Consider the following 12,500-nt stretch of genomic DNA (forward strand, 5'->3'; position numbering starts at 1 on the left):
AAAATCTCTCTCTCTCTCTCTCTCTCTCTCTCTCTCTCTCTCTCTCTCTCTCTCTCTCTCTCTCTCTCATATGTCTTGTGAGTGAGGGCGTTTGTGCATGTGTGTGCGCCTCATTGTCCTTCGAAAGAGCAAGCTCTTAGTTTGAACAAACTTATGGATATATGTATTATAAATGTGAACAAATATGTAAACTTAATTCGAGTACAGACGTGTTTATATTTATTATACAATTTTACCCATACACAGATACGTGTCTTAAACCAGCACGTACAATAAGTGTGTGCATTTATGTCTCACATTTAAAGCCAAAAATACTTCGTTTGAATATGTGAATAAATACCCAAACACACAACACGAACAAATAAATGCGTTTTAATAATTGCATAAATACGTGGAATATATATGCACATAAACACTTAAACCTTGTATAAGCATTTTTAATAATACACGAACGCAATCAAACGATCAAATTTAAAAAACACCTAAGAGCCTTTATTGCTTAATTTATACAGACAAAACAAGCACTTTCCTTAAAGACACAGTTACGCGTTTAGCAGGTTGGCCATGGCACCAACCGCTCATTGAGATACTACCGCTAGAGAGTTATGGGGTCCTTTGACTGGCCAGACAGTACTACATTGGATCCTTCTCTCTGGTTACGGTTCTTTCCCTTTGCCTACACACACTCCGAATACTCTGGCCTATTCTTTACAGATTCTCCTCTGTACTCATACACCTGACAACACTGAGATTGCCAAATAATTTTTCTTCACCCACAGGGTTAACTACTGTACTATAATTGTTCAGTGGCTACTTTCCTCTTGGTAAGGGTAGAAGAGACTCTTTAGCTAAGGTAAGCAGCTCTTCTAGGAGAAGGACACTCCAAAAGCGAATCATTGTTCTCTAGTCTTGGGTAGTGCCATAGACGTACCATGGTCTTCCACTGTCTTGGGTTAGAGTTCTCTTGCTTGAGGGTACACTCGGGCACACTATTCTACCTACTTTCTCTTCTTCTTGTTTTGTTAAAGTTTTTATAGTTTATATAGGAAATATTTATTTCAATGTTGCTACTATTCTTAAAAATATTTAATATTTCCTTGTTTCCTTTCCTCACCGGGCTATTTTCCCTGTTGGTTCCCCTGGGTTTATAGCATCCTGCTTTTCCAACTAGGGTTGTAGCTTAGCATTTATCAATAATAATAATCTACACACACAAGTACAAGTAATGCAGACACATGTGGCAAAACATATCACATTGCCGCACATATCAGAACGTGAAGGTCTGTTGTAAGGTATTGGGAATGAACAATACGGGCATGTCACGAGGATAATAAAATGACGAGGAAGAAGAAGAGGAAGAAGAATAGTAGTACAATTATGCTTATCCTCATACACCTGCGACGTCTCTTTACATTAACAAATTGATCATATTATCTTCATATATAATCATCAAAGTATCTTTTTCTCCTCTTTACCATCATGTTATTCATCTTTATTCATGGTAAGTTAAAAGACATTTAATTAAGGGGATAAGATTTCTGGTAAATCTCGTGTACAGTGCATAAAGAAAAACAACTGATAATAAAGTGTAATAGTATACAGGAAAAAATCATGAAATTTACATACAGTATTTAGATATTATTTACGAATCAAACATTTTAGCCTTCTATATCAAAGTTGCCCAATAGCTTTTCAGTAGTTCACCCTACAAATACTATCAGGCACTGAACTAAGTGTGGACTTTTACTCACCTACAATATCATTTTCAAATTGCTTTTCCAATGACTTGTTAAGTAAACTATTCTGACAGTCTTCTCGGTGAATACATTATACATACCAGCAACGGAAACTCGCAAAATATTAGGAAAAGGTGAAAAAAAGGAGTAAAATTAATACCAAACTACAACGTACGGTGGACTTTGTACATTTGATTTCGATGGGGTGGCTCCCTTACCTATTTTCCCTTCTATTCTCAACAAGCCTTATGCCATGGGTACACTAACCATATTCCCGGTTTCGCCCTAGTTGATACCTAACATATTGCATTAGCCACAGTACAAGGTTCCTCATTAAATGTCAATATTATACAATTATGTGTTTGTGTGTATATATATTTATACATATGTATATATATATATATATATATATATATATATATATATATATATATATGTGTGTGTGTGTGTGTGTGTATATATACTGTATATATATATATATATATATATATATATATATATATATATATATATATATATATATATATATATATATATATATATATATATATATATATATCTGTTATATTTGAATCTAACAAATGTTTTAACATTTCTTTTATTTTTGCAGGATCAAGATAACCAACAATAGGTCATCACTGCTGGACGGAACCTATACGCCCAGAATCCCCACCGACAACCAAACCTGTCAAAAATCACCCATTTCTTCGTTTATCTGATCAAATTTAATCATAAATATTATGTTATTTAAGTAAAAAAAAAAAGACAATGATGTACATTGAAGACAGAGTGCAATATTTGTTCTTTGATGATTATGCCCTGAATAAAAATTGTTTGAAATGAGCGCCCACTGAACCCGGAAACTGAAAGGTGGCGAGAAAGAAGGCGACCCCATTGGAGAACTAGTGACCCATGACAGAGATATGGGTACCACGATGGAGTTCGCCTTTAAAGTGGAGGAATTCCGATCAGACCGGGCTTCGACGGTCGCCGAGGATACCGTCGACGACAGTAGCGCCAACCCGGAAACCAGAAACGCCAATAACGAGGTCTCACTGAAAGTGGAGGCCCTTCGGGGGATCCTGAAGAGAACCGACAGCGGGGAATCCTGCTGTTCGAGTCCTGGAGGAAGCAGCAGTGAGAACAGTAGTGACTCAATCTGCAGCAGCCTCCGGAGCGAGGAATTCCCGTCGGACGCCGACAGCGACGGTTTCCTCGACTGCGGCCACGACGACTTTCCCTTCTGCCATTGCCTGGACGAGAAGGTGGGCTGCCCCCAGGGGTTCTACTGCGAGCACGACGACTTCCCCTTCTGCGATTGCCTCTCGAAAGCTGTCAGCAGCCAGGCCAATAAGAAGACGGGTGGCATCCGCTTCCGGCACGGTGAAAGTCGAAGGCGCCGCGGGTACGACATCGGCGCCTCCCTCAGCGCCTTCCGCGACGGCGGTCTCGAGGTCTTCGACGAGACCGAAGAATCAGACTTCCAGGAGTCGGAGACTGAGGCAGAGACCCCCAGGGAGATCGAGACCGAAGAGGCGGATTCGGATGATACGGAAGGGGCGGAGCCCGATTCCGAAATGGAGGGAGCTGTGGGGTACTCGGAAAAGGAACCTGAAGAAGGGAGCTCCATGGGGCTCCTGGCGCCTCCCGGTCAGTCTCGGCGGGCGTCCATTGTCACGTGCAACAGCAGGAGGGCCTCATTACAGCCCAACACTGACCCTATAAGGATTGCAGTTTTCGGGACTGATGGCGTAGGAAAGTCAGGTAAGAGGGTCAAACAAAACAGAAAATCATTGATTTTATTTATATGTTGAAAGAGTATCACTCCAATTACCCAATTACGCGAACTGAAATATCATGATAACGAGAGAGAGAGAGAGAGAGAGAGAGAGAGAGAGAGAGAGAGAGAGAGAGAGAATATTACTTCAGTTATGAGAACTAAGATCTCACGAGAACGAGGGAGAGTATCACTTTAATTAAGAGAACATAAGATGTCATATGAGAGAGAGAGAGAGAGAGAGAGATAGAGAGAGAGAGAGAGAGAGAGAGAGAGAGAGAGAAAGAGAGAGAGAGAGAGAGTCATTGCTTCCACAGTTCACTATGATCTTGCCTTAAGGTTTTCAACTATCATATCCAAGTCTCCACTGACGAGTATAATACTTTGAAGAAATCTAACGATCCTTGAATTTGCCATCACCAATCACTGGAATACTTCTGGGAGAATCCTGGAATGAACTATGGAATACCCAAAAACAACGTCGCCGCAGCAGCAATCCATTAGCACATTTCAATCGGCAAAGTGTACTTCTTCCTTTTCTTCCTTTTGATGTAAAAAGACGATGTCAGGGTGACAGGGAGAGACCAATCACAAGATGGTTTTTCGATTTCTGCATCTTTTGAACGCACGATTCAGCTCTGCGAGGAAAAACAGAAAGCTACAAGCCTATGGGCCACAATAGTAATTAACAGATTATAAAAGATTAATAGAAAATGATACTAGTGTACATAACACGTCAAAAAATAACGGCTAAACATTTAGATAGATAGGCAAAACAAGGCCCCCAATCCTACCAGGTTATGATTAATCATTCACCACCCACCTACCAAGAGGGTTGGGGAGTGACCAGTATTTATACGTCTGGCAACGCAACTTGGCGTGACTGGAAAGATATATATATATATATATATATATATATATATATATATATATATATATATATATATATATATATATATATATATATATATATATATATATATATATATATATATATATACATACATATATACATATATATACATACATACATACATATATATATATATATATATATATATATATATATATATATATATATATATATATATATATATATATATATATATATATGTAAATATATATATGGCCATACACTTGCTCTCCATTATATAAGACAGATGAAGATGCCTACATAGAGGAGGACGATAGTTGCAGTTCTGATATATGTAGATAAAAGGTGAAAATGAAGATCAAGGAAAAACAGCCAATGGTGAACTCCTTCGAAATATTGTCCTTTCCATGAAGCCCCGCCTTACCTACAGTTTAAATAAAACAATAAGGGAAAATTGTCAAAAAAGTGAGCTTGCGTTTATTCTCAACCAGGAGAAATCTAACCCAAGACAGTGGAAGACCTTAGTACAGAACTCATTGCACTATTTATGACTAATTGAGTTAAAAGTCTCATAGATCAGGGGTCTGGAAAAAAATAAAGAATCTTGTTTTCCCAAGTAGCCACAAAACTGACATTAGCTACCTCTAAAAATCCTCAGCATTATCAACAAGATCACTTTTAAACTTACCATTATTATTATTATTATTATTATTATTATTATTATTAGAAAAGCTTACACTCTAATTGGAAAAGCAAGATGCTACAAGCCCAAAGACTTCAACAGTGTGACGAGCCGAGAGAACGTTGTGACTCAAAGGCAGGATGAAAGCAACTGAGTAACTTTATTACAGAACATAAGTTTTTATATACATAAACTCCAGGCAAAAAGGGCAAAAAAGACATAACAGTCCATTTCATGTTCAACCGGCACTGCACCGGTTAACAGTTAACGGTGAGAAAAACAGACATGTTATTTCAGGTTCTTATCAGTGTGAGGGGAGAGCGAAGATACAAGCATAGAATATACACAAAATGAAATGTCGTTACTATGTATGATCGTGTGACACGCGGTTGGTACATGGCTCCCCCCCCTAAAAATGACATACTGTACATGTTAAATAGGGTGCCCTGATCTGGAGTGGTAGTAGCAAAACTGCAGCTGATGGGCGGCAGTGAGTGGCTGTAGAAGTCGTGGGTTGGGGCGCGAGCGAGTGGTGGATGATAGGTGGCTTTGTTGCCGCTCCGGCTCGTCACGGGGTAGGCGTGTGTGTCCTACGGCATTCATAGGTGTGTGTGTCCTACGACATTCATAGGCGTGTCCTACGGCATTCATAGGCGTGTGTGTCCTACGGCATTCACATCAGCTTCCGTTGACGTTGAATGGGTGCCCTCTTCGTCAGGAGTGGAGGCATTGATGGAGGTCTTGAAGGTCGTGAAGTGGCTGTCCATAAGGGCGTCGGCTTTGGTCATCAAGTCCTTTATGGGTAAACTATCGACATCGGGTATGGCACCGCGTACAGGTTCGAGTAAACGGCTTACCCAAAGGGCGCGAAGTAAGTTCACCTCACGAGGAGAGCCGTCTGCGGCAGGTTGCAGGCAAGTGATGCTGGTCATTTCCCCGAGGGTGAGCGAAGCCTTTTGGTCCCCCAGCGGTTGTTGAGAGAGCTGAAAAAGCTTTGCTATACGGGTGGCTGCTGACGGCGAGTACAGGTGACGAAGGTATGTTTTGAGGGCAACATAGTAATGGTGAGAGGTGGGGGGGTGGGGGGTGGGGGGGGAGGCGGTAGGAGCAAGTCGCTCCGGGGCCACCAATGTGACAGGCCAAGAGAACGTTGTGACTCTAAGGCAGGATGAAAGCAACTGAGTAACTTTATTACAGAACATAAGGTTTTATATACATAAACTCCAGGCAAAAAGGGCACAAATGACATAACAGGCATTTTCAAGTTCAACCGGCACTGCACCGGTTAACAGTTAACGGTGAGAAAAACAGACATGTTATTTCAGGTTCTTATCAGTGTGAGGGGAGAGCGAAGATACAAGCATAGTATATACACAAAATGAAATGTCGTTACTATGTATGATCATGTGACACACAGTTGGTACATGGCTCCCCCCCCCTAAAAATGACATACTGTACATGTTAAATAGGGCGCCCTGATCTGGAGTGGTAGTAGCAAAACTGCAGCTGATGGGCAGCATTGAGTGGCTGTAGAAGTCGTTGATTGGGGCGCGGGCGAGTGGTGGATGATGGGTGGCTTTGTTGCCGCTCCGTCTCGTCTACGGCATTCATAGGTGTGTGTGTCCTACGGCATTCATAGGCGTGTCCTACGGCATTCATAGGCGTGTGTGTCCTACGGCATTCATAGGTGTGTGTGTCCTACGGCATTCACATCAGCTTCCGTTGACGTTGAATAGGTGTCCTCTTCGTCAGGAGTGGAGGCGTTGATGGAGGTCTTGAAGGTCGTGAAGTGGCTGTCCATAAGGGCGTCGGCTTTGGTCATCAAGTCTTTTATGGGTAAACTATCGACATCGGGTATGGCACCGCGCACAGGTTCGGGTAAACGGCTTACCAAAAGGGCGCGAAGTAGGTTCACCTCACGAGGAGAGCCGTCTGCGGCAGGTTGCAGGCAAGTGATACTGGTCATTTCCCCGAGGATGAACAAAGCCCTTTGGTCCCCCAACGGTTGTTGAGAGAGCTGAAAAAGCTTTGCTATACGGGCGGCTGCTGATGGCGAGTACTGGTGACGAAGGTATGTTTTGAGGGCGACATAGTAACAGTCAGAGGTTGGGGGGTTAGGAGCGAGTCGCTCCGGGGTCACCAATGTGACAGGCCGAGAGAAGTTTGTGACTCAAAGGCAGGATGAAATCAACTGAGTAACTTTATTACAGAACATAAGTTTTTATATACATAAACTCCAGGCAAAAAGGGCATAAAAGACATAACAGGCAATTTCATGTTCAACGGCACTGCACCGGTTAACAGTCAACGGTGAGAAAAACAGATATGTTATTTCAGATTCTTGTCAGTGCAAGGGGAGAGTGAAGATACAAGCATAGTATATACACAAAATGAAATGTCGTTACTATGTATGATCGTGAGACGCACGGTTGGTACAACAGGGAAAGCAGCTGATTGTGGAAAGGAATATACTATCCATGAGAAGTATTAAAAAAATAGATAAAATATTCTAAGAACAGTAACAACGTTGAAGTAGATCAGACTTAACTCGTGTCAACCTGTTCAACAGAAAAGAATTTCCAACATGTTTGATATTCTGAAGTCCCACCGATTCAACCGCTAGATTAGGAAGATCATTCCACAATCTGGCCACAGCTGGAATAAAACTTTTAGAAGCTGTGTAGCCTAGTATTGAATCTTACCTAGTACTTCCCAGAGGATAGTACAGTCAGGAAAGATCTAAATACTAAGGATCTTCAGAATTATAAAAAAAATCTTATGGAGCATGAATGAAGAACTAACAGAACGACGGTGCAAGAGATTGATAACTAGATTAGGAATAAGAAATTCAATAGACCGAAAATTTTCGTCAAATGAATTAAGATAAGAGTCAGCAGCTGAAGACCAGACAGGAGAATAATATCATCATTATCAGCTTCACACACTCCAGCTATTTTACGGAATGTTTGTGGCACCATTCGTTATGTCATATTTACGTAAAATGAAAAACAAATATGAAATTCCTATAAATCCAAAACATAAAATTTTATCGCTAAGTTCTACCATGGAAATTAAAAAAGGAAAAATATAGATCATGAATTTTCAGTACCAACAACACTTTACAACATTTCCAACAGTAATTGTATTTGTTAAAACAAATTAATTTTGGCTCCCAAACAAAGCATAGATAATATCATTTTGTTCACCTTTTATATTTTTCCGTGATTTTCTTTTCTTTTATTTCAGATTAATACTTCAAAAGGAATATGACAGACGGGCATAAAAAACTACCCTTATATCGATTACATTATCTTTATTATCACCTTCACTATAAATATTTATGAACAAATCTTCAATCTTTGACAGAAGATCGAGCGGTACTGAAGTTGTTGATTTACCATAGACCAATACACGTCCAGAACTTGAACGAGAGAGAGAGAGAGAGAGAGAGAGAGAGAGAGAGAGAGAGAGAGAGAGAGAGAGAGAGAGAGAGAGAGAATCCAATGCCTTGATAACTTGAACGATTTGAATTTTCCAGGGAGAATTGGAGCGAAACTGACAGGGTAAACATGTCTAAGAGACTCTTCTACGATAATAACTGTTAACTTAGAGAGAGAGAGAGAGAGAGAGAGAGAGAGAGAGAGAGAGAGAGAGAGAGAGAACTCTTCTACCTTTGATAACCTCCATGGTTGACCTAAATTTCCGAGTGTCGACGGGACTGCTTATCTATGTTTCGCAAATTCGGAAAAAAATGTTCCTTCTATTGGATATCGGTGTTGCCTCTGGAAGCGCCATTTTATCTAATTGTCTGTATCGTTTAAAGGTTTATGGTTTAAAGGTCACTCATGAGTGGCAGAGGCAAGGGACAGGACAATGTTCTAGAGACTGACCATATATACCTATAATCAGGGCTCAAGACCATCTCCACCAAAGCTACGACTAGGGAGGCTTGGCAATGGCTGTTGATGACGCAGAAAGTAGACCTATAGGCTGCCCCGAAGCCCCCATCCTTAGCTCACGAGGAATGTGAGGCTGCAGACACTATTAGAAATTGTCGAGCTTGAGCATTACTTGAACTCCCGACCAGAAGATTGCGAGGCATGAATGTTTCCTATGTATTTTACTTAAGTTATTCAATCATTCCGCTTATGCATCACACATTGCATGTTTGTAAATACATACAGTATGTATTAATTTTAGTGTGAATTACAATATAATCGCACGTCCTAGGTGCCTTATTGTATCTTATGATATATACATGTATGAATGAATGAATGAAAATATGTAAATTCATTTAATCAAAATGAGTATATCTTTCCTCGATCAAAACTTATTCTTTCTCTAAAAGATAATACGAATATTTGCATGCGTATGTGTGCACACACATCGAAATGAACAGAACCAAAATCTGTAACTGAAACGCGATATCAATATGATCATTGCTTATACAGACTCACTAATAAACACTCGCAGCTTCCTTTAATTGCGTTGAAATACAAGTCCCTTTATTCATGATCATTATGTGGAATTAATTACTCGAATACTGTTACCAGACACGTCCCGATTTCGGAAAAGTAACTGATGTAAGCATTGTTTTAGGATATTTAGGATAATTAAGGAAGGGGCTGAATACAAAATAAAAGGACCTTCAAATTTGATAAACTAATTAATCAGTAATTCTTGCCCCTAGATCACTATTTGATAATTAATGAAAGATATGGAAATCGCATACAAGGTTTTCAACAAGCAAGCAATGAAATAATATTAATTTGGGTGTTCTGAATCTTCCTTTTGCGATACTAAACAGAAGTTGATGGTTAATATAAAGATATTATATTTTTGTATGAAAACAATGTATTAACGTTAATTTGAGGATTCTGAATCCAAAGTAAATAGTATGCCACCCTACAGTTCTGGGTCTTGACCTTCAGTTTTGAGAAACAAACTGCCTTCCATATTTTTGTCCCCACAACATAAGTTGAAAATTAATGTAAAGATATTAAGCGAGCATACAATTTTTTAGTGAACAATGTCTTATGCTAATTTGAGGGTGTTGATTCTAAAAATTAGTGTCAGCAACCCTCAGTTTCTGGTCTGAACCTTTATGTTTGAGTAACAAAATGGCCAAAACTTTTACATAAGTTTTTCCATTATTGTAATGGTTTTAGTTCTACTGATATAAATACTGAAGACGTAAATCATAAATTACAGTAGACAATTAAGTATTAATGTTTCACTACAATATTTCCACTAAAAAGTATATGTTTATCTAAGTGAATTTTAATGTATTAGAAATTTTGTCACCTTAAGGAAATTAGATCATAACAACATTTGTTGCCACCTTAGTCTAAATTGTTACTACATATTTCTTCTCACTATACACATAAACATCCATCAGTGTATGTCAGTTTAGCTTTCCAGCAATTTGATAACCAAAAGATCTCATGATTGAACCGTACACATGCAAATTGTGAATTAAACATGATTGTTTGCAGTTTTATACTACAATTTCGTTGCGCACCATTAGAACAGGGGGAAGAGTCAGGATCTTTTGCACAAAACTTCCACTGACATATGCACAACCCATATCAGTAACTTGCCGTAGCTTTGGTGTAGTATTTGTGCTTGTTTCCATACCTCAGCTTGGTGATGTGCCTTACTGTGTCATATGTTGGTTGTAGTCTCTTGTATTTGCCCTTTGCAGATAAGTATAATACGTGCTTTGTCACAAATTGCTATTTCATTTGTCAGTTTGTAAACGAAACATATGAACCTCTTTAATACTTTGAAAGCATTACTTGTAACATCTTTAGTGCCTAGGTCTGCCAAGAGTTGGGAGTGAATTCGGAAGACTTTCCAGTCTGATTTCTTTCCAAGGACAGCAGAGTATTAAACATCGTCCCAACCCGATATGGAATGGAATGATAGCAAAGTGTTTGTATGAACACTGGATAATGGAATGTGGATTTGCATGGGGATATATTTTGGCGTCTTGTAAGTTCCTATCTTCACCCATGGCTGAGTGCATCTCATCTTGACAACATGTGCAATTAATAATACAAGAATATCAGTCTCGTTGTGCAACAATTACTTTCTCGTGGGGTGCTTGAAGGAGCGTTGTGTACTTGTGTCCATTGCTAGATCAGATGACCTCTCAACAATAGAATCTTTAAATCCCCCAGCCACTACAACTTTGGTTGGAACAGATGAACCCTTTCTTATCAACTGTTCAGAAAGAGTCTGCCAGGTCTGCCTTATCATCTCCAAGTGACAGGAAATTGGTCGAATTTTGTGGTAGAGGAACACATATATTATCTATTCTGCATATTGGTCTCGTGTTTTGTATCCGCTTTTTACTGATACCAGTCTTAATGGAACTGTCTTAATATGTGTCAAACGTTACATCAATCAATACTGCTAAAATTCTTCACGATTATCAAAACTGACTTTCAAAACACATCTGCATATTCACTAAAGGTTGTAACTCTATAGGGTTTTCCAAGGACCATAACAAGCGCTTGACCATCTATCACCAAGTAAATGATACCGCTGAGTGTCATTGCGTTGAAGGTAGGATATCTTGAGTTAAAACATCCGCTAAGAGAGAATTATTACCTGTGTACATATTTCCATTTGATGAGGGTAATGAAATTGACACCGGCATTAGTTCATACTGCAGAGTCTGTTCTATATTCACTTGTGACAGCTTATAAGACGCCTTATAAGCTGCCACAAGTTGCAAAATGTTTCTATCACCTTTAATTGCACTCTTTTCCAGAATTTGTGTATTGGAAATGATATGCTCTGCAGTAACAGATGGTTCAAGAAATCGCTTCTCAGCAACCTCTTTTACTTGCTACTAACCTAACGTGCCTGCATTATTAACGAATTCTAGATATGTTTTCAGGCTAAATCCTTTGTGGAAATATTTCGGAGAACTATACATGTATACTTACTGAAAACATCAAATTTAATCAAAGCTTTCAATAACTTTTCTTCATCAAGACTGTCACGCTTTATCCTTGAGGACTTTACTTCATTTTGAATATAGTCATCTACTTCACCCATCGGCATTTGACCTGTTTGATATTCTATATTACTTATAAGGTTGTATGACAGTGCCTATTCACTAAAGGCTATAATGGATTTAGTGATTCCAACACTATCAACACTCCCCTTTCCTGTGAAATTCACCATTCCTTACTGTGATTTGGCTCCACTTGATGAAAATTCTTATCTGAACCCTCACTACGAAATTTCCATCCAGTAACTCAACACCTGCAGGACTTCTTTTGGTAGGCGGTTCATTTTTCCCAGATTAAAGAGTTCCCCCATCTATCATAGTAATTATGATAATATCTAAAGAAAAAAAGACAGTGTCCTCTTGAAGGTATCCAAGTACAGGTCTTAATTTCCGTCACGCTGTGCTTT

The 12,500-nt window shown here is 39.2% G+C and overlaps 1 protein-coding gene across 1 annotated transcript in view; it reads left to right on the top strand.

Moving 5' to 3' along the window:
* The window catches only part of LOC137648637 (uncharacterized), a 657,712-nt gene that overhangs the window by 204,765 nt on the left and 440,447 nt on the right, over nt 1-12,500 (top strand). The window contains exon 2 of the mRNA XM_068381627.1: nt 2,347-3,500. Within this exon, the coding sequence (XP_068237728.1) occupies nt 2,660-3,500 (841 nt within the window). The 5' untranslated portion in view covers nt 2,347-2,659. The remainder of the gene's footprint in view (nt 1-2,346; nt 3,501-12,500) is intronic.

Source organism: Palaemon carinicauda, chromosome 10 (assembly GCF_036898095.1).
Source record: "Palaemon carinicauda isolate YSFRI2023 chromosome 10, ASM3689809v2, whole genome shotgun sequence".
Lineage (NCBI taxonomy): Eukaryota > Metazoa > Arthropoda > Malacostraca > Decapoda > Palaemonidae > Palaemon > Palaemon carinicauda.